At 48.0% G+C, this 25,671-nt stretch overlaps 2 protein-coding genes across 2 annotated transcripts; one reads left to right on the top strand and one right to left on the bottom strand.

Annotated features, from left to right (window-relative positions):
- Nucleotides 1-761: 761 nt before the first annotated feature.
- MGST3 (microsomal glutathione S-transferase 3) lies at nt 762-4,332 on the top strand (the record flags this gene model as incomplete). Its single annotated transcript, XM_034778462.1, is given in 3 exon segments — nt 762-819; nt 2,532-2,604; nt 4,073-4,332. Coding segments are annotated over 3 exon segments (241 nt in total), but the record flags the coding sequence as incomplete, so codon positions are not given.
- Nucleotides 4,333-6,027: 1,695 nt separating this feature from the next.
- ALDH9A1 (aldehyde dehydrogenase 9 family member A1) lies at nt 6,028-25,210 on the bottom strand. Its single transcript, XM_034778460.1, has 12 exons — nt 25,003-25,210; nt 23,839-24,042; nt 21,537-21,682; nt 19,840-19,969; nt 18,401-18,535; nt 17,548-17,744; nt 15,439-15,579; nt 13,835-14,023; nt 10,944-11,031; nt 8,511-8,652; nt 7,479-7,591; nt 6,028-6,955 (listed from the first exon to the last, which is right to left on the bottom strand). The coding sequence occupies exons 2-12, from the start codon at nt 24,014-24,016 to the stop codon at nt 6,861-6,863; spliced, it is 1,554 nt and encodes a 517-aa protein (XP_034634351.1). The 5' UTR covers nt 24,017-24,042; nt 25,003-25,210; the 3' UTR covers nt 6,028-6,860.
- Nucleotides 25,211-25,671: the final 461 nt, after the last annotated feature.

Here is a 25,671-nt window from a genome sequence, read left to right on the forward strand (position 1 = left end):
CACTTTATCTATATCTGTCTGGCTCGGGCTCTGAGAAAATGTAAGGCTCTGCTGCAGCGTATGCTTAGTAGGTGAGACAGGCCCTCATCCAGGGGTTAATTTCCAGTCACGGTCTGGCCCCACCTGGGTGGGGACTACCCGTGTTATATCACAGCCCTGGCAGTTTGCCCATGTGGACAGATCCTAAGCTCTGTGTTTCTAGTGGGGTATGTCGTGCCTTGCCTTTTGATGGGCTCATTTGTTCAACTGCCTGACTCTCCCAGAGAATGATTGGCCTGTTGGTCACCAGCCCAGAGAGACCTGGCTCTCAAACCAAGCATGGCTGGTGTGTTCGCATTCCCCCACTAGTAGACAGTGGCTTAGCATTTGTCAATGACTTTAAAAGGGAACTTCAGGCCTTATAAACAAATGTGTTGCTGATCCTGGGCAGTGGCTCTGGGATCTTCAGGATTCCCAAGGGTCTGTGCACCCATTTCTGTACACAATGTGTGTTGACACCACTGTGGTTGTCACAGCATTCTTGCAGAGGCAGCTAAAAGCTGGGCTTGGAGGCCTCTTCTGAGTAGTCCAGTCCCTTTCTCTAGGTCTCTATACAAGCTGACCGTGTTCCCTAAAATATGTTGCCCAATTCTAAGAAGTGTGGGGGAAGGTGGACAGGGATTGATAGTCTAGATTTCCACAAAGATCTTTTTAAAAACAACTGAAACAAAAAACTTCTTAGAGTTTAGTCATAAATGCTAATCTTGGTCTTCTGTTTTCAGATTGGAAGTTTATCCCTCCTTCCTGTTCTTTCTAGCCATGGGCGGAGTCTACCACCCGGTGAGTCATGTCCCTGGCCAGGTTTGAAATGATTGGATTAGAGATTGTTCCTGCTCTCCCCTTCCTTCATGTTGGGTGCAGGAGAATGTGCTAAGATCTCCTGAGGAGGCAAAGTCTGCCTGATCAATCTTCAGCACGCTCCACTCTAGCCCCATTGTGCAGGGGCGGGTAGGGATAGCTCAGTGGTTTGAGCATTGGCCTGCTAAGAATGTTTTGGGGATTGGACCTGCTTTGAGCAGGGGGTTGGACTAGATGACCTCCTGAGGTCCCTTCCAACCCTGATATTCTATGATCTATGATTGTACTTGCTCAGGAGGTGCTGGTGGGAGCCATCAATCACCTTGCACAGCTGAAACACACTGTTCTGTAAGACAGGTTCCTGATCTGTGTAGCGCGTCATACATGAGGCTGCTGCCTCCCAACTTGAACCATGTACCTGTGCTGGGCCAACTGGAGCTGCTGCTGCCTCCAGCTCGCCTGGATGCGTTGTAACCCCTAGTGAGCCTCAGGCCCCTCCAGTCTTCATGGTGGGCTGCTGCATGCACAGGATCACTGGTCAAAACTGTTCTGTCAAAAAAATTATTTTTTTAAATCATTTATCAGAATGAAAATCTCCATGGAAAAATTTCCATTGAGAAACCAAAAATGTTTTTTTCTAACTGCTGCTAGCAAAAAGGGCTGGGGACAAGGAATGAAGAATATTCAGGTTTGGGTTTTTTTTCCAAAATCCAGATGACTTTCATGAAAAACTTGCCAAGATTTGAAACTTTTTGCAAAAATCAATTGCCATCCTTTGCCAAGCACTGGTGCAGAGGGACTGGAGGCAGCAGCACTGGCAGGTTGAACTGAGGTCCTGGTCTGGCAAACTGGAACCACAGCCTGAGAAGCAGGAACTAGGCTGTTAGGTGGAAATTTGCAGTGTCTGCAAATGGGGAAATGCCACTCTTGTGTGTTTGTATTTGCTGAGATTACTTGCAATATACGAGCGAGGGATAATTCTACTGGGTTCCTATCTCTGGTCCACCCCAGAAGCTTACGAAAAGTGGTTGGTTTTGTTCAACATACCTGGTGGCTCAAGCCTGGAGCAGAGAACAACTTGTGGCTGTAGGGACTAGCCACTTCTAATTACCATAGTCCCTTTAATGCTGTCAAGTCTGCACCAGGTAGTGCTCTCTCCACTGTGCTTAGGCCACTGAATGAGGGGAAAGATCTGGAGCATAGTGAAGAAAACAGTTGCTGGTTAACCAAACTCTTACGCCCACCATCTGGTAAATTAGGGTTACACTATACAAGGGGCCATGGGCCTGGCTGGTCACTGGGGATGTTGGGAGGGGGACAAGAAGGAGGGAACATGCCACAGACTGCTGACACCAGGATCAATTTTATGACATAATGTGACATCTATATCTCCCTGGGGGAGGGATGGGGGTCGGGGGGTATTAACGTGTCACTGATACACACCACATGCTAGATTTCATGGCATTGCCACTCTGTGCTCCTCTGGGAGGCTGATTTCTGGTGCTGCTGACTGGGTGAGGACTCCACAGCTTAACGAGAGGGAATTATTAGAGACGCAGATTCCTTCTCTACGCTGACTCCTTACCATGTTGATAGCCACTGTTTATAAAGCACAGTACCCGTTTCTGTGGCCAAAGGAGCATAGTAAGTTTTTCTCAGCTCCAAAATCCTTAACCTTTCCTGCTTTTCTCTAGCGCGTTGCTGTTGGGCTTGGCATCACCTGGATCATTGGGAGAGTCCTCTATGCCTATGGCTATTACACAGGAGGTGAGTCTTTAGACTGAAAGGATGAGCCCCAGTTGAGACATGAGGTCTCCAGTGTTGACCACCTAGCCTCTTCAGTGGAAGGTTGCCTTGTGAGTCGTGGGGGGGAGGGGGTGTGTGAATAAGGCTTCCTGTACCACTGAAGGGAGGCTCGTGGCCTTGCCCCACATGTTGGGGTGACTGCAAAGACTTGGCATTGTAGAGTCTGCATACACTTGTCCTTCTGTATAAAGGAGCTCTATTCTGGGGATAGGATGAGCTAAATATGGCTACACCCAGTGCCATGGTATCTGTTGCTCTGCCCTGAGACTGAACTCTAGTTCCCGGTCCCTTGCTCACTTCTCTAAGTTTGCAAAGGCAGGTTAGTCTCAAAGATACAGTATCCTAATTAGAACTACAGCACAAGTCCCCCCCCCCCTTCCTAAGAAAAGAAACTCTGTCCATAGTGGGAAAAAACAGATTGATTTGTGTGTGGTGTTACCTTCTCCCACCACACACAAGTGGCATCCTTTGACTTAAAGAGCAAGTCCTTTAAGTCCTGACCAACTATCTCTTCTGGACCAAATCTGTACTATTTAATTGTGTCTACAGCACCTACCTAATATGGTGCTGGTGCTTCTATAAGTACTTGGATGATAATGGGGAAAACAGATGATTATTCCCCAAAAAGCAGTGCAAACACTGAACAGTAGAAGGACAACAGCCCTTTAAACCTCCATCTGTAGGACACCATTCAGTAAGCAGAAGAGCTAAAATTCCCTGTCGCTCATTTGCTGCTCACTTTCTCCAAAGTATAGTTATTCAGGTGTGCGGCCCACAGACCCAGTCTCCTCACTGCGGGGTATTCTGGGTGGAATGCTACAACCTGGCAATCTAGCCCTGGAACCCCATTGGTCTTTGGGCAACTGGCTTGAGTGGCATGTCATGAAGTGATAGGGTTAAAGAAACAAAGCATTTGTGTAAAATGAAATACAAAAAATCACAAACCTCCAAAGCAGTGACAGACTGCAAACTCAGATGGGAAATACAGCCTGACCCTGTACGTGAAAGTCATTCCCTCATCCATTTACCCATCAAATTCTGTTCCCCCATGTATAACTGATGATGCAGCTCCGTGGGGTGTCAGTTACACCAACTGGAGCAGGGGAAGCTTGGAATCCTGAATTCAGGATTTAGACCTTAAGAGATCTGTAGGGCTGAGCATGGAGGTTTCAGCCTGCAACAGTCTTACCCACTTGCTTTTAAATGGCCACGTTCCATAAAAGCTTTTGGACTTGCCTTTCAAAAATGAACCAACTAGGCAGCTGAGAAAGTTTCTCTGGAGCAAGCTGGGCCCTGACCTGCACCCCCACGCCCTGTAGTGCTACCTTGTTAAACATGTATTAAACCTCCTTGTAGCATGGGATAGTGCTGAGCAACCTGGTGCTGCTGAGCTAGCTCAGTCTTTGTGCTCTCTCATCCCTTTCTACAGACCCTGGAAAGCGAAACAGAGGGGCCATTGGTTCGGCTGCACTCATCGGCTTGGTGGGGAACACTTTGTACTCAGCCGTCCAGCACCTCGAGTGGGTCTCCACTGAGTAGCCAGCCTCCATCCCCCTTCACAGCTTTCTGGAGAATCTCCAAGGTGTAGAGTGTTGGGGTTTTTGGGGGGAGAAGGTGATTTTGGATAATAAACTTAACTAGTTTTTTCCTAATTAAAATTCAAAGGAATTAATTGTTTTCATCTTGAAATCTTGGGTAAAAGTGCTTTTTATAGTAATCCTGGGCAATAATACAGAGGGTGATTGGAAAAAAAGCCTGTACTCTATATACTGGGATATACAGAAGTCCAGTAAACTGACCTGACACATAAGAGGTCAAACTGGGCCTCCTACTCCATCTCCATCCATGTGCTAGGACTGTACAGACAGAATGCTCACTCAGAGCATCTGATCTCCAACAGCAAGTGACTCCTCTGGGCAGGTGAGTAGAAAAGGTTGAGTTGTGTCCAGGTCCCAGTCAGGAAGAGGTTTCTTCCTTTCCCTATAGGGAGCTGCAGGCACAAGGATCATCACTTGGTGCCCACAGTGGTGTTGGCCTAGCATCACTACCCAGTTCTTGGTTCCTGGGTTGGGCTTAGCCTCTGCTGCAGGCAATGCTAGCTGAACTAGATAAAAGCAGGATCACTGACACTTATCACCAAGATCTCATCCTGCTGCCTCCAGTTAAAGCAGCATTATAGCATTTAAGAGCAATGGAAAGGAACAAAGCAGCTGAAGTGGGAAATTCTGGCCCCTCTGCTCCAAAGGTGGCCCTTAGCCCCCAGCCCCTTGAATCCTGTGATCCCTTTTCTCAGAGAAGCACCTGTCCCTTGGTACCACTGCTGCAGTCTTTGCAAGTGAGGCCTTGTCAGTGTTTTACCCTGCAGTCTGTATTTCAGGCAGATATGAGTAACTTCTAAATTACATCTTTTGAATAAGTATGGAGATGGTGAGGGCCAAGGCAGCTGTGCCCTGGGGAAGAGCACTAGCGCCATCCTTGCATCTAGGCTTCTCCTGTCGGTATAATATTGTTAACCTTCAGATGCTCCTTGGAGTTTCTCTGCTGGAATGGCCCTCTGTGCTTTGATTTCAGAGATGGAGGATGTACTGGATTATCTAAGGCAGGTACTGCTGGGTCTTTCCCTCTACTGTTTTAAGCAGGAGGTGGAAACTGCCACAATTCAGTATTGTGCACTTAACTTTTCAACAACAGGCAAAACTTCAGTTATCCTTAATGTCACCCTTTTGTTCCTTATGCTCAATACCTCCTTGGTGGTATTAATCCCTTTACCTACTCCTGGTTAGCTAAGATAGTCATACACAGCTTTTTAATTCTTCCTCAGTCAGTCCCTCTAAGGGTGGGTGCAGTCTGCTCTGAATTGCTGCCAGTGCAGCACTAGCTTGCCGGTGTCCTAGAACTGAACATTATGCTAAGAGTATTCGGCCTTGCCACCTTTCTGGAGGAGTAGCAGAAACCCATCTCTTGAAAGATCCACAGGAGGCAGTTTTGCACTTGGCAGTGCCTTTCTGTACCTATCATCAGTTCCACTTCTGAGCCTTTCCCTTTGATACTACACTTGATTTAAAAAAATCTTGTTGCCCTCTAAGTCCTTTATGCAGTGAGTGATCTAGGCAGTAGCTCTGCTGTAGGTGGGACTCTTATAAGTTAACTTTGCTAAACTCCAAGCTGGATGGCTTGAGCCTGCTAGATGCTTGTTCCTGCTCTCACACTAGTCCTCTACCCTGCATTCCAGAGTTGCGGCTCCTCTCAAACAGCTGGCAGGATTTCTTTAACTGCATTGTAAGTGACCCTTGTATCGACTGCTACAATACTAACAGTCTTCTCCCACTGGAAGGCAGCACTTTGAGATACAGCTCCCATTCTTCCATAAACAGATCTTTCAGATAAGACCATATACCAGCACTTTTATTTGATTGCTAAAATGGAGAAACTGTTTTATACTCTAATTGCATGTGTACGTAAAGAATAGCTTGCCTAATTGTTAGTGCCTTGGGGGATAATAAACAACCTTCATTAAACCAGCAACTACCCCTAGGTGATTCTAGGGTAGAGCACTAGCACTATTCCATAGCTGCAGGTGGATGCCATTATACACTGCTGTCCTCACTGCAAAATGAGCTATATTTGGAAAGACCCAACCAAGCCTCTGTCAGCAATCATTCACATATAGAGATGGCCAAACAATGTTCAAACACCCCTCTATGCTGAAGTAGTTTAGGATAAGGGCATTGCTGTTCAGAACTGGTCTAGGAGAAGTCAGTCATGCTTCTACCAAGGCTCTCATACAGCTCCATGTGCATGAAGGAAACCTCTGTCTACAGAGACTATGGCATCACTGTAGGTTTTCTCCATGCACAATGCACTGTCAGAGCATGACCCAGTAGTTAATCAGAAATTGTTACTAGACAGCTGCTCTGTCTACTGGCACTAACTTCAGTAGCAACAGTTGCTGGTGATGAATCAAGGTCACTTAATCCGATTTTAGTCCTAGGCCCCCAGGCAGATTGTGGAGAATGGGACACACAAACCTGAACGCCAACTGTTTGTGTGTACCCCCACACTCACAAATGCAAAGGATTGCAGCACACTGCCCCACCCCAGTTTCCCCTATTGGCACAGGACATTGAGCACTTTGTTACTGCCATCTAGAAGTTCTAGTAGAAATCTCTGGCTGACGGAGTGGGACAGCCTGTTGCTCTTCTATGAGGCCCATGCCATTAGAACACAGATTCCACATCACCCATCTCCACACAGACTGTTTTCAGCTGTGAGTAATACTCCATTGCTGCCTGGCCGTTCTCTCTGCCGAACCCTGGAAGGGACAGACACCATATTCAAGAGTGAGATGATAGTGCCAGTCATTGCCACCCACCCTGTTTTGTTATTGCTCTGTCACCAGCCATGTGGTCAGACTCAGCCATGCACACCTCTAGCCCTTTCAGGAAGGATGACCCTGCCTGCAGGCAGCAGTGCAGCATCACTAGCTTCTTGACATGGCATTTCAAGTTATCTCTAGACTGAGTAGCTGAGTCAGCTCTGAGCTAGGAACCATAGCAGGCCATGTAAATTCCTTTCTCGGTGTGTAACAATGCAGCCCCCTCACCAACCTCCCACCTTCAGGTTCTAACTGCAGCCCTGGGTGCTCAAAATATCAACCAAGCTGCTAAGTGGCTTTTGGCTTCCCACAGGTGTGACAACCTCAGTTTCTGGTGTCTCAGCCTAGGATGACACCACTTGATTCTGCTATCATAGGAGTAGGGACATTTATTCCTATATGCTGGAGAGATTTAAAGGGAAGCTCTAGTAGGTTTTTGCATAGCTGGTGCCTTGCTCACCTGACATCTTGTATCCTCCAAAGGGCAGCTCCACAGGGCTGATGTTATAGTTGTTAATGAAGCACATTCCAGCCTGGAGAGCAGCCACCACCCTGTGAGCCCGCTGGATATCCCTGTGGGAGAAGGACAAGGTTTAGTGCAAGCCTTCCCTTTCATACCAATTCCCCCAGCCCTCTGCAGACAACTCAAGTGGTGGGCATAGAGTCCCACTAGCAGCCTTTGCTCCCCCATGCCCAGCAGCAGAGCTGTGGAGAAGTGCATGAGAATCTAGTTCGCAGGCAGTGTTTTTTGACTCTGAGGCCAGAGGCACCCAACCTGTGCTTGCCCAATGGATGTAGCAGCTAATTGCCAAGAAACCTAACAGCACTTAGAGCTGTTAGAACTAGTACACCCGGAAGGCAGGCTGTCTTCTCCCCCACCACTGCAAGGGAAAGCAGACAAGAGCTGCCTTTGGACACTTGGTGCGTGCATGTCTCAAAAGGAGGCAGAGAGTCTTCCCATGGCAGGGAAGACAGGCAGGGCTGTGAAGGAGTTTGAGTGGCAGCTGGAGACACTACAGGTTGTTATGAAAAGGGGAAATGGGGGAGAGGGAGGGGAAAAAAAAAAAAAACATTTACAAGGTCTGTACTCCCAGCATGGGGCATTTTGTTAATCTTTTACATTACAAACTCCTGGGAAAGGGGCCATTTCCTAATCTATGTCTGCACAGTGGGACCCCAGTCCTAGCTGGAACACAGCACCAGAGACCACATGTCCAGCATACAGAGGCAGGGACTTTTTGTCCCAGGTTTTGTACAGCACCTAGAACAATAGGGTCCTGATCCGTTACTGGGACTCCTAGGTACTATGATTATATACAAAAAATAAATAACAGTGCTCTGTTTTGATCTGAGCCATCTTGCTGCTTTCTGTGGCTGTTAAGAGAGTATCCATGAAGCAGAATTGCCACCAGGACTTGGTATTCTAGTTTGGTAACATTCTTCCCCGTCCCTAGGCCATTTCAAGGACTGAACACTGCCCCCACACCCGTACCTGGTAAAAACACCACCTGCCAGCCCAAAGGTGGTATTATTGGCTCTCTCCACGACCTCCTCCTCAGTGTCAAATGGTAGGATGGACATGACAGGCCCAAAGATCTCCTCTTTCACACACGTCATGTCATCTCTGCAGTCCCCTGGAAGTATTGCAGCACACGTGTATTTGCAGTGCTGAATTCTGTATGTAAGATCCCAGCCCCACCACAACAGTCCTTGACAGAGCATCTTCACTGGCACGCCATTGGCCAAGTTGGGAAGGGTTTAGGGTAGAATGTGGGTAGGGGAGGGTAGCGTGTCCTACCTTTCCACACGCAGAGCAAGCACTAATTTTTGCACTCATCCCTCTGACTAGTCATTCTACTAGGCTCCAATCTACAACCTGTGTGTCACTTCTCTGTCAAGGCCACCATGCTCCATCCATTGTGTCCCTGTGTCCTATCAAAGGTCCTGAACCTATGAACCCCTATATGCCTTGCATTGCAACCTGAATCCATTATCTAGATTACTTATGCGGAATGTTGCAGTTCAGGATTGAAGGGCTAGGCAGAGCTATCTGTGAGGCCAAAGGAAGATACTGCAAGTCAGGACTGAATGTACTGGCAGATTGGGGGCGGGAGGGCAGTAGTGGTGGTGTGCACAAGCTTGCACATCTTCTGCCTGTACCATGCCTATAAAATCCTCCAACAACTAAGACAAGTAAAGATCATGTCCAGTCATAGCATTGGACATATGCCTTCTATCCTGGCTCTGCATTATGCAGGAAGTTGGCAGACAGCCTGCCCACTATTCAAAGCCCTCAGCTGCTGCTTCACATCTCCCATTCCCCCACATTCCCCTTTAAGGCCTTGGCTACACTCGCGGATTCACAGCACTGCCGCGGCAGCGCTGTGAAGCACGAGTGTAGTTGCGCCAACAGCGCTGCAAGTACTCCACCTCTCCGAGGGGGAATAGCTTGCAGCGCTGCAAGAGAGCATGCAGCGCTGCAGGCGCTGATTACACTGGCGCTTTACAGTGCTGCGCTCGGGGGTGGGGGTGTTTTTTCACACCCCTGAGCGCAGCAAATGCAGCGCTGTGAATTGCCAGTGTAGCCAAGGCCTAAGCCTACCCACTGTCCATTCTTGTACCAGTATGTCCAGGTCCATCAGCCCTGGGGCTGAACAACTAGAGAGGGTTGCAGGAGCTTTAGGAAGGTATAACAAAGCTGCACAAACTGGGCAGTGATAGATGAAAGTTAATGTGGACCAAGGGTATAATCTACACTGCAATCAGAGGAGTGATTGCAGCACAGACATACCCGAGCTAGTTGTTTCAATCTAGCTAGATCAAAAAGCCACAGCAGCATGTATAAGCTCCCCCACCCTGAATACATATTTGAACTGCTAGCACTTGCAGCTGCACTGCTATTGTTATCCAAACTAGCTCAATCAAAGCTAGCTGTGGTCTGTCTACAAGTGCTGCAATCACAGCTCTGATTGCAGTGTTGAAATGCCCTAAATTGCAAGGTAATGCACAGTATGGGACACATTTTCAATTTCTCAATCCTTCCAGGGCTCTAAATTAACTCCAAAAAGGGAGCTAGGCATTGTTGGGGACAGCTCTAAGACCTCTCCTCGATGCACAGCAGCACTCAAGTGTTAGGAAGCCAGAAAAAATGCAGACAATATTGCTACACTGTATAAAAAGTCTGCCCTTGAACACCATATGATCAGTTCTAGTCACCCCCTTTGCAATATAGTCAATGGTCTAAAAATATTAAGAGGCCTACAGAAGCTGGGAAGATTGAGACTATTCACTTGAAAGGAAATGAAGAAGACGGGATGTGACAAAAGGTGCATCAAACAGTTCAGAGAAGGTAGATCAGGCACAGCTTTCTCACAAGGAAATTCCTTAATTTAAAAGTAATAAAGAAAGTGCTTTTTTTAAACTAAAGCACTGATAAGTCTGAGGAACCCACTGCCACTAGATGAGCCCCATAAGATTCAAGGAGAATTAGGGGTTTGTTTGTTTTTTTGAAGATCATCATCTACAGTCAAATTACCTGGAAAAAGCTTCTTAAAGGGATATCAACTTTCATGGCTCAGGACACAGAGCAAGCACTATCTACCCAGGATTAGGGAGAAATTTCCACCTGTTTGGGCCAGTTCTCTTGCAGTTGTCCACCCTGGGGGTATTAATACATCTTCCTCTGAAGCATCACATTCTGCTCTATGTCAGAGACATTATACACCACTGATCTTACCCAGTATGTTCCTATGCCTCTAGAATACTGTGTGTTGGGTCCAGCTGTCTGAGCTATACAAGCTATCTGAAAAGGGTTACACATTTCACAGGTTTCACTTTAGGCAGAGGGTCCGACTGAGCTCAGGAACTTGTTAGCATTAAACCTATGCATATAAGACAGCTCCACTGAACTGAAGAGGAATCATACCTAGCACGCAGGGCCGCATGTAGTAGCCATTCTTCAGCTTGGGGTCATCAGGAACATACGGCTCCCCACCACACAGCACCTTTGCCCCCTGAAAATGAGCCAAACTAGAAGGTACACAGGTGTCAGAGAGCCAGCACACCGCCCTGATGTGCCTGTTGGCAAGCAGCAGCAGCAGTCTTAGAAGAAGCCTAAGGTGGATGGAGTTGGCCAGTCACAGGAATGATAGAGTCCAGGGGTCTAGGGAGTGGCAATAGTCAAATCAGCTTCAAAGACAGCTGCCCAGTGAAGGTCCTGGATTGCTTGGTTGGCTAGAAGAGCTGGAGCTGTCACCCTGTGGCTATGTGGAGATGAGAGCAGGCAGTTCAGTGACAGGATTAGCCAGTTCCCCAAGAGCAGGAAGCCTCCCTCCCTCCTTCCTTCCCTTTATGCCCACAAAGGGCAGGAGAACAGCACCAGCTTGCACCACTTGTTTGGGGAAGGCAAGCTGGATTCCCAAGGTTATTTTGGTTCCTTCATCTCCAGCAGGTCTGATATTTCCCCTCCAAAGCTCCTCCAAGAGCTTCAACACATAAGCTGAGATACTTAAAGGCCTGAGTAGCATGTGACTGGCCAGATACATTATGGGGATGTTCACCCCACCCAGAAGGGAAAGGGGTCTGCTCTAATCTACCAGCACCACTGCAGGCAGCAGAATGAAAGTTAGTCATTTGGCATCCCCACCACCACCCTTGGCTTGATCTTGCCTAATTTTTTTAAAGCATATGATATCACCGAGCAATAAGTGCTTTTCTCGGGTGGGCTGGAAAAGAAGGGGTTAAAGCAGATGTCTGCAGAAGGCACCCTGCTCTAGTGCCTTGTCCATCAAGTGGAAACTGCAGTACACCACCACTGTGACCCAGCTGTCACTGGGGACAACACTGACTCTGGAGTAAATCAAGCTGGGACCTATTTTTCCCCCCCACAGTGTGAACACAATTTATTGTGCGCTTTACTACACAGAGCTGTACTGAATAATTTTAGATACAGGTTGAATTGCCTTTGAAAAAACAAGATGTCTTATGGTTTATCTTTGCTACTGAACAGGAGCACCTGTATTCTAGCTCCAAGAATGATGAGCAAACGAAACATTTCTTGCTTCATCCTAGTTTGGGATTATGCTACTGTCACTAGCCATCTTGTTTTATTTTTGGAGATGAATTCAAGAATAATACAATACATCTATGCTGCACATGTGACCTGTCCTTGGCCATAGCAGCAACTGCATCTTTAGGAGTGTCAAAATGTGTATCTGCTTCTCCTGTAGCTTTCCCATTGGAATCATGTTCCATGGTGATTTTTGCAGGTTTCAGTGGAGCAAAAAAATTTACGATGTCTTGGGCACAATCTTGACAGGCTTTCATGTTTTCCCTGGCTGGTGTTTGCCATCAGCTAAGAATTGAAAACCCTTGAGTTTAAAGCCACTCGGAGCCTGAATAGACAGCATCTGCTGCTGCCCATGCCATAAAGAGAAAGCCTGCCCAAGCAACAAGCAGATAAAGGAGAAAACTGTTTTCAGCTGTTTGTATTAAGAGCTGGCCAGGGTCCAAAGTTCAGGGCTCTTTCATTCTCCTGTTACAGATGATGATATTGCTAACATGGCTGATGAAGCCAAGAGCTGCAGTCCCTTGTTAGTATGTCAGAAAGGGTAATGCAGAGCCCTAGACTTGGCCTGTGGCTGGAAGAATGCCTTTCCCACTGCTTTGTCTGAAGATCCCAGTAAGATGTAATTTGAATCTGCCCAGATGATCTGTTACTGGCCTGGCATGTTAAACAAAGAGCTCTGCAGTTAAACTTTAAACCAGGACTGTCAGACTCATTCTGGGGAGAGCGCCAAATTCAGCTTTTCATTGGGGCACCTAGTACAGGTTCAGGACAACAGTCTCCTCTCAATCCACAGCAGAACTCCAACTGGAATCAACAGGAAGTTTGCACAAAGATCAAGGGTGAAATCTGGTCTTTATGTAATAAATTTGGACCAGCCCCTCAGCTGGTGCAAATCAGGATTCCTCCAGTGGAGCTATGCCATTTTACACCAGTTAAGGATCTGGACCTTAGTTGTTCATTTCATGGTCATGTTAGGCAGGAAAATAATTCTCCACTTCAGGATGACCCTTACTTCTGTCATTTGTTTCTCTTCCTCCGTCTGTCCCCTCCTTTCATCCCCTTTCATTTCGTTCTCTGCACCACCCCAATTCTACCCCCTTCAGGGTTCATCCCAGACCCCTTCCCTATTCCTGCTGCTAAAATGATCAGCCATTAGATAGTTAGTGCTGACATATGAACATCATTAGACTTTAGCATTGCTAGACCAAAGGCATTAACAGGGGTTGGGAAATTCACCAGTCTCAAGCTATTATATCCAGGCTGCCTGCAGACCAGGCACACATCACTTCACTGGTTACACTTGGGTCAAGTCCAGTAGGTTCTCATTGCAAACACAAGACCTACCATTTTGTTTTTAAATGAAAGCTGAGATTCTACAGTATTCAAATACGCCTCATAAACAGATCAAGTGAGCCAGGTGTTTATAACATGTAAAGCAGAGGTGGCAATGTGCGCTATCTATCCCCATAGCCCTGCTGAGACACTAATATCTAAATAGTAGGATCTCTTACCACTCTGATTCAACATTAAGCCATTGTGTAAGTTTTAATCCAGGAGTCCCTTCTACATGTACCCTCTTGCATATGTAATTCAACCTCAGCAGGGAAAGGGCTTCACCCCAGAAAGGGTAGGAAGAACATGCTGCCTGTCTATTAAACTAGCAGCAGAGGGAGGTGGAAAGTCCCTTCCCCCACGTGTGACTCTTTCCAACAAGCCCCCTCAAATCCAAGAAAGCCAGATGCTCTCACCTGCTCCTTCGCCTGAGTAATGAACCCCAGGACTCGCTCCAGGTGGGGGCTGCTGATGAGGGCCCCCATCCTTGTGTCTTCCAGAAGTGGATCTCCAATTTTAATCTTCTGGGTGTGTTTCACCACTTCCTCCGTGAAGGCCTCCAGGATCTCCCTCTGCACAAACACTCGAGTGCCATTGCAGCAAACCTGGGACATCAGAATCAGCACCATCTTATACAAGGTTCTTTAGGAGGAGTATGTAACATACTATGGGCCCCCATAGGACTCCCACATGGCACACTATCCCACCCACTGAAACAGCACATGCACCAACCACTTCTTTCACTTACACTACCTCCGAGAAATGGGATTCAGCTGCAAGTGGCTATTAAAGTGACCAATGTAGCTACCAAGTTTAACCCCCCTCACTATCTTCCCTCAAACATATTGGGAGTGAGCTGAAGGATTTGAGCTTCTTTCCCGATCATCACCAGCTCCGTATGGGCCACTAGCACAATTATTGTTTGCATGGCAGTCTGATTGATTAGAGAGGAGCTCAAACCAGCCCAGGCACCTTCCTTCCCAAGTCTGGGGCTGTTTGGACATGATACAAAAGTGATCTGCATTATGCAGCTCAGTCCATCCCCAGGGGCAATAAAGGCAAAGGGATCACTTGCTGTTCACTCCCTCACCACAAAACACATCACATGCAAGTATTTTAATGGTCTCGGAGCCACCAAGTGGTGAAAATATATATGGCCACCAGCAGGGAATAATCAGAGTTGGCAGTTCAAACCTCAAAGATGCCCCAAAGGGACACTTAAGCATTTAGCTATTATGGCAATAGATGTTACAGAAAGCCCCAAAGTACCCAGGGGCCAGGCCCACAGAGGGTAAACATCTTGCAGGCTGGCATGGGGATGGGAGCATTATCAGCAAGCAAGAGAGGAAAGCCCCACACTGCTGCAGACTCACAGCAGCTGATCTAGTCAGTAATGAAATCCAAAGAGGCTGCAGTAGGGAGGCAGAGCCATGCATTCTGATCTCTGTGCTGCAGGCTTAACTCCAAGGCCCAAGATGCAAGAATAGCTAATCTTAGGGGCTGGTATCTTACACAGAAGAAGCTCCTGGAGCCACCACCTCCACTCCAGAGAATAATACTACCTGGTGGGGCAAGTGAGGAAGGAGCTATAGGTGGCACAGGAGTAGGCATTCGAACCCCAGTTTTGCCCTCCATCATGATTCTCACCAGAGACAGAAACCAGGAGACATCCCCTCAAACAACAGGGTGTGTGCTAGAACCCTGCATGGGACTATTCTTAATCCCGCTCCCAACGCTCCTGCGGACCCTGGTTCTGCTGCAAGGCTCTACACTAGTTCTGTACAGAGCTCTAGTGTGTTCCCTTCCCCAAGCCTGTGAAAGAAACTTCATAAACAGGTTCCATCATGGGCACTGCTCCCCAGGGCAGTTTCTCCTATCACGTACAAGGAGGGTGAATATAACTTGAGTGTTTTAGGACGTCAATCGCTGTAGTATCTGTGGGGCTGGAGATGGGGAGGAGAGGGAGACAGGAGAGCAGAGAGTAAGAAGGTAGCATTCATATCTCCTTGGAGCCACACACCTCGCCCTGCGTGAGAAAGTTGGCCATCAGGGCTCCATTCACGGCATTCGCCAGGACGCTGTCAGAAAATATGATGAGGGGGGACTTGCCCCCCAGCTCCAGGGTGACTGGTTTGATCCCTTTGGCTGACATCTCCATGATCTAATACAAACAAAGATAGAAGGGACAGGCTGCTGGGGGATGAACACAAACGGGATTGTGAGGGTCCAACCAGGTCCAGAAGGGCCACGGAAGACCACAAATACATGCCCCCCATTCTAGAGAAGGGGGGAGAGGAGAAATTCACCCCTGGCCCACACACATGCCCTTTGCAACAACAGAAGTAAGTTACATGCAGAAGATTGGGGACTGCATTCTTTTTGGTGGGGGGCACTCAAGTCTGTTCCCAGACTGCTGCCCCATGATGGGCACAAGAGACTTTTTGCTGATTAAAATGGTAGTTGAAACCCAAAGAGCTGTACATGTTGAAAATTCAGTTTTAAGGGTGTATAAACTTTAACATGTAAGACTAATCGAGTGCAAGGATCCAGACACACAGCACCAGCCAAGAGCGCACATAGGGCACATCATCTAGACTAGCAGGACACGTGTGTGTGAAAATATCTACAATACCAGAAGCAGAGTGACCCAGTCTGTGCTCTGCTGCTCTGCTCTTCAGGTCTGTTGTGGAAAAACAACCACGCATTGTGTTTGGATCAGAATCGCCTGAGGCCTCTTTATTTTCATGCATTCACAGGGGGTACCAGTGAACTGGCAATCCCCCCCCCCGACTACAGATTTTCAAATAGCTTATATAGCATAAAACCACAATTAAGTAATGCATACTTTCTTATCAACATTATTGCCATATTTGGAATACATTCCCCAAAAAAGGGAATATAGCTTAGCAAGCTTTCCTGTTTTTCACAGTCTGCCCCTTTGTGGTTCCCAAGCTTCCCCCAAAACTGTTAATGAGCCATTATGAATCATAGGCCTTGTGATTATAGATAGTTCTGCTTTTGTACTTTTCCTTCATCCTGCCTCTAAGAACCCCTCTTCTCCAATAAACTTAACTAATGTTCAGGTCTGAACCAAAATTCAGGCCCAAGCCAACTAAAGTTTAGGCCCTAGCAAATTTTTCCCCCACAGGTCTTTTTGGGGTCTCACCTGCCTCAGGGAATGGACAAGGGCTCTGGTTTCTCAGCAAAGAGACTTTGTCAGGGACTGAGGAAGGTGGGGGAGGGAGTATTTTCGTTTGCTTCTGAAAAGGCAGCAACTAGAAACTGAGGGGAATGAGCTAGATTCCCACCCCCACCACAGGAAATGGCCAGGAATCGGATCAGTTAGTATCCCATACTAATGGAGGGATTGATTCTCCAGGGGGAAATGCTTGAGTTCCAGACTCACGTGGCTGCAGGATAAATCTTCCCCAGCTCCAAAGAACTAATTGTCTCACTGCATGCACATGAGCAGAATTTGCTGTAGTTCAGGGTTTATTCCCCAAGATACCATTGCTAGGTAAGCAGCTGTCCAATAATGTGGGGGTAGAAAATTATTAACAATGATTGCTACCCCTCCTCTCTCCACCCCCTAAGAAAAGAGAGGTCTCTGCATATTAATTTAACCTGAGTTTGGGTTGATTGGAGGGAAACATTAGTTTCCAGGGGTTCTCATGTGTTGTCTTGCTGCTTAGTTCAAAACACATCCTGACCCAAGTTTGCCCATTTAGGTACCTGTATTTATTCCCTGCTAGAGAACACTCTTCACCAGGCCATAACAGGCTGAAGAGTTTAAGACTATCAGGTTAATAGCTTCTCTCTAGAGCAGAAGTAACCTTCAAGCCCCCACACCCTGCAAAAAAACAAACAAACAAACAAACAAACAAACCAAAAAAAAAAAAAAAACCCACAACTGGTACTCCAGGTAGGCCCTTATAGCATAACTTTTATCTGACATTTCTGTGCCATATCAGAATAGCTGCAAGGCATGGCCCATGTGCCCAGCCATTCCCCAGGGCAGGCTGCTTGTGCACAGGCTTGTAGGAGGGTCTGCCTCTGCTGCATGTCTTCTAGTATTTGTGCCATAATTAGAAGTCCCTTGCCCTGCCCCCTAGCACAGGGTGGTCTTTACCTTGATACCAGTTGGTACACTCCCGGTAAAAGAGACTTTGGCCACATCCCGGTGCTGGCACAGAAACTGGCCAGTGGCAGCTCCCCCTTGCACCACATTGAATAGCCCATTGGGCACACCGGCCTGGGTGAAGATCTCTGCCAGCATTACCACTGAGATGGGGGTGAGAGGAGATGGCTTGTAGATCATGGCATTACCTATGTGAATCCAGCACGGGGGGGGGGGAGGAAGAAGAGAAGAGGTGTTAAAATCTGAGAGACAATGGGGACAGAGAGGCGGGGGATTGCATGTTCAAATATCTCACCCTCCAGTAGGACAATGGATTTTGCAAAGACACTGAAAACAGGAGAGCAATTGGAAGTTTTTCCCCTTTTGATCCAGACAGGTATCCAGAAAGGGCAGCGACAGCATTTACAAATGCAGTTCTCTCAGTAACTGATGAAATGGGAGCAAATGCAACTGAAGTCACACAGCAGCAGGAAGGTGCTACTATGGTACCTGCTACTGGAACTAAGTCAGGAGGAGGAGCAGGGCCACTGCTTTGCTGGCCCCATCTCTTTGCTCCATTCCCTTTCTCTCCATCTTCCACTGAAACTCTTATCTGTTTGGTGTGAGGCAACAGCAGCACCCCCTTCCTGTCATGTTCCCACCCCATAACTTATTTGCTAACTCTCCCTTGCCCTTGTCTCCCCTCCCAGCCAGAAAAAGGGTCTCTTAGAAACAGATCTAAGACAAACAGATCCTTCATCACCCACTAATGGAGCTCTTAGTCCGTGAACGCTTAACCCGACTCTATCCTTCACCACCTGATCACCCAAATCACAAAAATCTTGCACAGACGGGGTCTCATTACCACAAGCCAAGGCTGGGGCAGACTTCCAACAGGCAATCTGGAAGGGGTAGTTCCAGGCTCCGATCCCAACACATACCCCAAGCGCCTCCCTTCGGGTGTAAGCAAAGGATCCCCCAGGAAGCTGGATGTGCTGACCTGGGCAGGGATAAATACAGGTGAATGAGAACATATGGAGTTAGATGGACAAACTAACAAAGAACCTTCAAGACTCAGATAGCTTCAGACCCACTTCCCTGCCTCACTGCCAAAGTGGAATCTAGCAAAGCCCTCTATACTAACAGGTTTGCAAGTGCCTCAAGACCAGTAGCACCAAATGGGGTTTGCCCAAAGCAGTCTTAAGATCTTGATTCAAGGAACAGCTCCCCCTTTTAGTGAATTAGAGTGAAATCCCCACAGTGCCACCAGAACCAGCAAAAGGACAGACACTAAAGAAAAAAAAAAAAAAAATCATTGCTGGCCCAGGTGAGTGCCTGCAAGCCCACTGAAACCAGCTGCACTTGATTATGCCAACAGTGGCAGGAAGGTCTTGTGGTTAAGGCACTGGCCTGGGAGCCAAGCAATCTGGATTCAATTTCCAGTTCTGTTACAGACTCCATGTGTGACTTTGAGCAAGTTACATCTTTCTGTGCCTCAGTTTCTCCATCTGTAAAAAGGAGAGAATAAGCCTCTCTTCTCCCACCCTTTGTCTTGTCCATTTATGCTGTAAATTCTTCAGAGCAGGAACTCTCTCTCGCTACAAGTATAAACAGCACCCTAGCCCAACAGGGCCCTGATCTCATCCAGAACTGAAAGCCCCAGCTAACAGTGAATCTGGTCCCTGAATATAAAGGCAAACAAAGAAATAACTTCCATTTGTTAGCTGCTTTACTACAGCCTCACCCATTTATACTGTGCTCCCACCCCCAGACTATGATAAAGCCTTAAGGATGGCTCTGCTGATAAAGAGGAGATGTTAAACCAGGGTCCAGTCTGCACTGTCTGAGTGGAAGCTGAAAGTCACAAGGCATTTTAAAAGAAGCCAGGGATATCACTGGAGGTGTAGCCAGTTACCTTTCTCCCATTACAATCAGCATCAATGTCCCAAGATGATAAATGGACTCTTGCTACATGTAGAATGGCTGCTCTGTTTACCTGGTCACTGCATTCCAGCCCAATTTAATCCCAGGCACTCCTGCTGAGAGCAGTGGAGTTACACAGGTTTTAAAGCAGGACAGAATTTGTCCCCCCATGTTTAACTCAACACTGCATAAAAAGTGTTGCGATACCATGGTTCCTATCCCAGGAATCTGAAACCAAGGTTCTACCCTACTCCAAATAGCCAGGGACTTTCTACTGGCCTTAAGATTTAACATCTGACTAAACAATCATTGCAGTATATGAATGACCGACTCACAGCTGGGGAAAAGGAATGAGGCTCCAGTGACTAGTATAGCTCTTACCTGCTATAGCCCCCGCTAAACCTGCATAATACTCCAGGCACTGCCAAGATATGTCAATGTCCACTCTGGCTTCAAAGATGGATTTCCCATTATTGATGGTTTCCATGGTGGCAATTTCTTCCCTCCGTTCCTGTAAGAGCAGTACAGTAACAGCATTAGACAGACTGTAGCACAGCCCACAGCATGCTAGCTGCCTTCCATACACAGGTGAAGACAATCTTTCCCATCAGTGATGACCCAATTGTCTCTAAAGCTGTGTTTTCCACTTGCCATTTACCAGTTCACCAGTGTGTTGAGCTGGGCGTAGGAGTATCTAACAAAGACCTGCTGGGGGTCTGCCATAGGTCTACCCTTGCTTAACATCCTTGTTTAGATTTACTGATCATTTAGATTTAGAAATTGGAGTAAACAAACAATTAAGTAAGTTCACAGATGATACTAAATTGGGAGGAACTGCAAACAACAAGGACAAGAAAAATCCAAAAGGGACCTAAAGAGGCTAGATCCATGGATTTAAAAATAAATAAATTCTGCTGGGAAATCATCTTTATCACCAGACTGCCCTGAACACAGCATTACGATTCCACTATAGGGGTCAGACAGCAGGAGAAGCTAGACTATGAAGGAAAAGTAAGCACAAATCCCTCCAAAAATATAGCAGAGGTAAACCTGAAATGCAGCCAAGTATGTATGTACTTTTCAGTGTATGTATTCTTTCATTTGCCCTAGCAAGAGTCCCATTCTAACACATTCCAGTTACAGGGTTACTGCACTAAGTCCGAGCCTATACTGCAAACTTACATTGGTGTAACTACGTTGCTCAGGGATTTGGAATATCCACACCCCTGAGCTACAGGGATACTGACCTAACTCCCAGTGTAGAAAATGCTATGTTGACAGGAAGGACAAAAACTCTCCCATCGGCGTAGGCAGTGTTTTCACTGAGCACTACAGCTTAGCACAGATTTGAAGCAATAACATTTTTGAATTGCTCCACTCCGGCTCCACTCCAGCTCCAGGCAAAAACCTACTGGTCCGTGCTCCAGCTTCAGCCTCCACTCCAAAGCCCTGCAGCTTAGTATAGCGAAGTGTACACAAGCCCTTAGTAGTTATGAAGGTAAGGCAGTGTAACAGTTATGCAATTTAAGTTCCAAAAGCAAATGGAGACAGGGATAGTGCCCTGTACTTTCTGCAGGCACAGAAGTTCTGGACTTTGGGAGGTTTCACTTCTAGCAAGCTTACATGGATTTTTATATGTCTGATGCAAACAAAACTCAGTTTACTATAAGGATACAGAAACTACAGCAGTGGGATAAGCAATCCAGAGACCTCAACTCAGGCATAAATTTGGCCTATATTCGTTGCGGCAGGGGAGACCCAAGTGACAAGGGAGGCAGGCAGGCACATTTAGGGCTCTCAAGAGAAGAGACAAAAGACTGAGCTAGTGGTCACATACAACAAAGCTGCCTTGATGAGACTGGAGGAAATCTACTATCTATGCTGATCAAAGATGCCTTTCAAACTCTGCATTATTCATGCAGTTTGATGAAATGTTATTGCATTAGTGGTCTCATCTAGTGCTGCAAGCACAGCCCAATAGCAAGCTGTCAAGGGTTAAAATAACTTAAATAGCTCAGAAGGAGGATCAAGGACAGGACCACTCCATTCCAACACAAGAGAACAGCTTCAGCACATACCCGGATAATCCTGGCAGCCTCCAGCAGAACCCTGCTCCGTTCCATGCCCGATTTCTGGCTCCATATCTTAAAGGCAGCTTTGGCACTCTGCACAGCCAGATCCACCTCCTTCTCCCCAGAGAACAGAAACTTGCCCATCACTCGACCTAAGAAAAAAGAAGGCTTATATTTTAGAGCTTTCATTCAGAGATTTTTGCCACTAACCTCGCTATCAGCAAGCATTTATAGGAGTAGCACCAATGTGATCCATGGTTTAGAGTATCAGAAGAGTTCATTCTATCTCTTACTGCTTTTGCATGTATGCGAACAGATTTTAAGGCCACAAAAAAAGTCATTGTGATCATCTAGTCTGACCTCCTGTCTATAGGATTTCATCTAGTAATTCCTACACTGAGCCCAATAACTTGTGGTTGAACTACAGGATCTTTTAAAAAGACATCCAATCTCATTTAAAAGATTTCATGTGATAAAGAATCCACCACAATCCATAGTGAACTGTTTCAATGGTTAACTTTGCTGTTCAAATTTTGCTCCCTATTTGCAGTTAGAATTTGTGAAGCTTTGACTTCCACTTGTTGGATCTTATGTCTTTATCTGCAAGATTAAGGAGTCTCCTCCCTGTGTTGATTCTGTAGGACTTGGGATAACCCAACAACACCCCGTCCAAACATCCTCTCCCAAAAAGCCTTTTAATCCAGCATTTTAAGACCATTATAGTTTTTAATACATTTTGAACAGGTCATCTGCCAGTACCAGATGTTGGTATTGGAAGAGATTACTACTAATCACCAAGGGCCAGATCCTGTAGAATTCTGCATGGATCTTCCATTAAAGGCAGTGGGCATTCTGCTTATGGACTGAGTGCAGGGCTGGGCTACAGAGGTTGGTATTGGTACGGACTGTGCCAGCTTCTAGTATTGACACTAATTCCAAGTGTTATTTGCTAAAATACTGACAAACTGCCTCTGAATATGACCATTATGCTACTAGCACCAAGTGTTATCTGCTAGAACTAGGATTTTCCCCAGGGGACTAGGATCAAGTGCCCTCCTTGAGACACCATAAAGGGATCTGACTTTCAGAGAATGAGTGCCCAATGCCTTCTGAAAATCCGAACGGTTTAAGGTTTTTCAACCTGAGACACACTTAAAAGTCACAAGACACTTTTAAAAACCTTGGCATAATTCATTAGTGTGAAGGGTGGCCAGGGACAAAAGGAGAAGCAACTACATGAAATCCTTCAAGCATTTGAGGAGCAGCACCAAAGGCAATTCCCACATAGGAAATGCAAGTACAAGCTTCTACTTAACTATCCTGTGGGTTACTGGCTGGTGTATCAGTGATGAATTTCCATTAGAGGTGGTCATTCGAGCCAAATACTGGCTTGAAAGCAAATTTATACTCCTCCGAATGCCACTACACAGCATCTACAGATATTCTCACAGACAATGAGACTGATGTGACAAGTGAAGGTGCTGGCAGGAAAGAGAGTGATGCTGGATATTCAGGGGTGGTAAAGGGAAGGGAGCTAGGTGTGTGAGCCCCACAAGGTAGCAGCAGTGCAGGGCACCTTGCTAGAGAGTTGAGAGAAGTCCATGCTTCCCTGTCTACCTCAGCACACCAGAGATTTGCTGAGTGCCTTTGCTGTTCCACCCCATTCTGTTAAGTATGAAAAAGCACTGGGCTCAATCCACATGAGAACTTGGGACACAACTATCCCCAGGGCTGATGTAACAGAATGGGAAATCCAGGCCACTTAGCTGCTGTAGCAATATTTGCTGCACTAACCCTCTTTCTCCAGAGCCCTTGTATCAGCTTCCTTTTCCTATCCCATGCAAGTCTAAATGGAAGAGAAAACCTGTTAAACAACATCTTTATGGGTAAGACAAGCTATGTAAGTATTACCCAAATTGTAGGCAGTGTTGTTGTAGCCGTGCTGGTCCCAAGATATTAGAGAGACAATGTGGGTGAGGTAATATGATTTACTGGACCAATTTCTGTTGCTGAAAGAGATCAGTAAAGAAAGCTGTGTAAGCGTGGATGTTTGTCTCTTTCACCACCAGAATTTGGCCCAATAAAAGATATTATCTAACCCACCTTGTCTCCCCAGGTTGAAGGGACAGTTACTTGGAGACATTGCAGAGTGCTGGGTCTCACAGTGGAGCTTGGGATTTCATCTGCAGTGTCTATTTAGCATTCCAATCCAGTTCATGGGCACTGGAGGTTGTTATATATCTTCCGGCAATTTCTGAAGAGATCCAGGATCCCAGATGCCCTACTGGCACGGAAAGCAGTCAGTTACCTGTCGCTGGCTCATACACCTCCTCACTGTGGCTTCCATCCACCGGCTGAATTCGGGCCCCAGCCCGGTAGTTGAGTGGCTGCTGCAAGTGGAAGGTGCTGGTTTTGCTGCTCATGGTGGCAAAGGGGAGGAAGGCGCAGAATCGAGGCAGAAGGGACAGGCTGGGCTGTGGGAGCATCCAGGGGGCAAGGCAACAGGAACAGACTATAGAGAAAGAGCAACAGAGACAGGTGTCAGTCACCGAGTGTCCAGGCTCAATGCTAGGAACCACCAGCACCACCATGCACAAGAGAAGGGGCCCTAGCATTGGAGGGGAGGTGTGCAAGACCCCTATAATCCCACCAAGGGAAGGTATCCCACCACTGGAGAGTGAGAGGAAGTATGAAATTCCCCATAATCCCCCTGCAGAGGAAACCCCAACACTGGGTGGGGACAGAGGAGTATGAAAACCCCCATAACCCTGCTATGGAAGGGACCCTGGCACTGGAAGGAGGGGCAAGGAAGGGGTATGAAATCCCACATAATTCCCTGAATAGGGGATCCTGACACTGGTGGGGGAGGGCAGGGAAGAGGTATGAAATCTCCTATAACCCCCCTCCCCCTGCAGAAGGACCTGGCACTAATAAGGCCTTGGCTACACTTAAGAATTCAACGCCCTGCCACGGCAGCGCTGTGAAGCGCGAGTGTAATTGCGCCGCCAGCTCGGTGAGAGCTGTCTCGCAGCGCTGTATGTACTCCACCTCTCCCAGGGGAATAGCGTGCAGCGCTACAGGCGCTGATTACACTGGCGCTTTACAGCGCTGCACTCGGGGGGCATTTTCACACCCCTGAGCGCATCAAGTTGCAGCGCTGTACAGCACCAGTGTAGCCAAGGCCTAAGGGGGAGAGGTATGGTATTCCCCCATAGCCCCCCTGCAGAGGGAACCCTAGCACGGGGGAGGGATATGGAATCCCCTACAGCCCCCATGCGGAGAGGACGCCAACACGGGGAAAGGGGGGTGGGTGAGCGGCGGGTTATGAAATCCCCCATAACTCCCCGCGGGGCACACCGCCGAATGGGGGCAAATCCGAGGAGAAGGACCCACAGCTACCCCTGGCGCAAGGGGAGGGAGCCCCGCAGCCGAGAGAACGGAGCCGGACGCCTGTGCACTTGGCGGCACTCACCTCAAGAACAGCTCAGACTGAGCTCCTCAGTGCAGCGGGACTGCTCGACTTTACCCTGGGACCTTCGCGGCGGTGCTCCGCCCCCTTTGTGTCTGGCCCCGCCCACCGCGCTGCGAGCGGCAGCCCTGTTAATCGCCCAGCTCCCCATCATAAGCCTCGCGCTGGAGGAGCGTGCGCATGAGCAATGGGGCTCCCCTTCCCCCAGCGAGTGACAGGGACTCATAACGTGGGCAGTGCCCCGACACGCTAGTCTGCCTGCAGCCGCGCAGTCCTCCCTGTATGACCCAGACTGAGCCCTGGGGCGGGACGGGCCAGACCCCCACTAGTAGGGTTACCATATTTTGTGCCTCCAAATGGAGGACACTCCACGGGACCCCGGCCCCGCCCCCAGCCCCGCCCACACCCCCGCCCCAACTCCGCCCCCTCCCCAAAGTCTCCGCCCCCTCCCCCGCTTCCCGCGCGGGAAGCCTGAAGCAGGTTAAGGGGGAGGGGGGGAGGAGGTCGACCACCCCCGGCCCGCCCAGCACTGCCGGCCGGTCCCCGGCGGCCCGGCGCACCCCCCGGCCCCGCGGCCCCAGACCGGCTCCCGGACCAGCCCCCCGGCTCAGCGCACCCCGCGGCTCCGCGGCCCGGCGCACCCCCCCGGCCCCGCACACCCCCAGGCCCCGC

The sequence above is a fragment of the Trachemys scripta genome, chromosome 8 (assembly GCF_013100865.1).
Source record: "Trachemys scripta elegans isolate TJP31775 chromosome 8, CAS_Tse_1.0, whole genome shotgun sequence".
Lineage (NCBI taxonomy): Eukaryota > Metazoa > Chordata > Testudines > Emydidae > Trachemys > Trachemys scripta.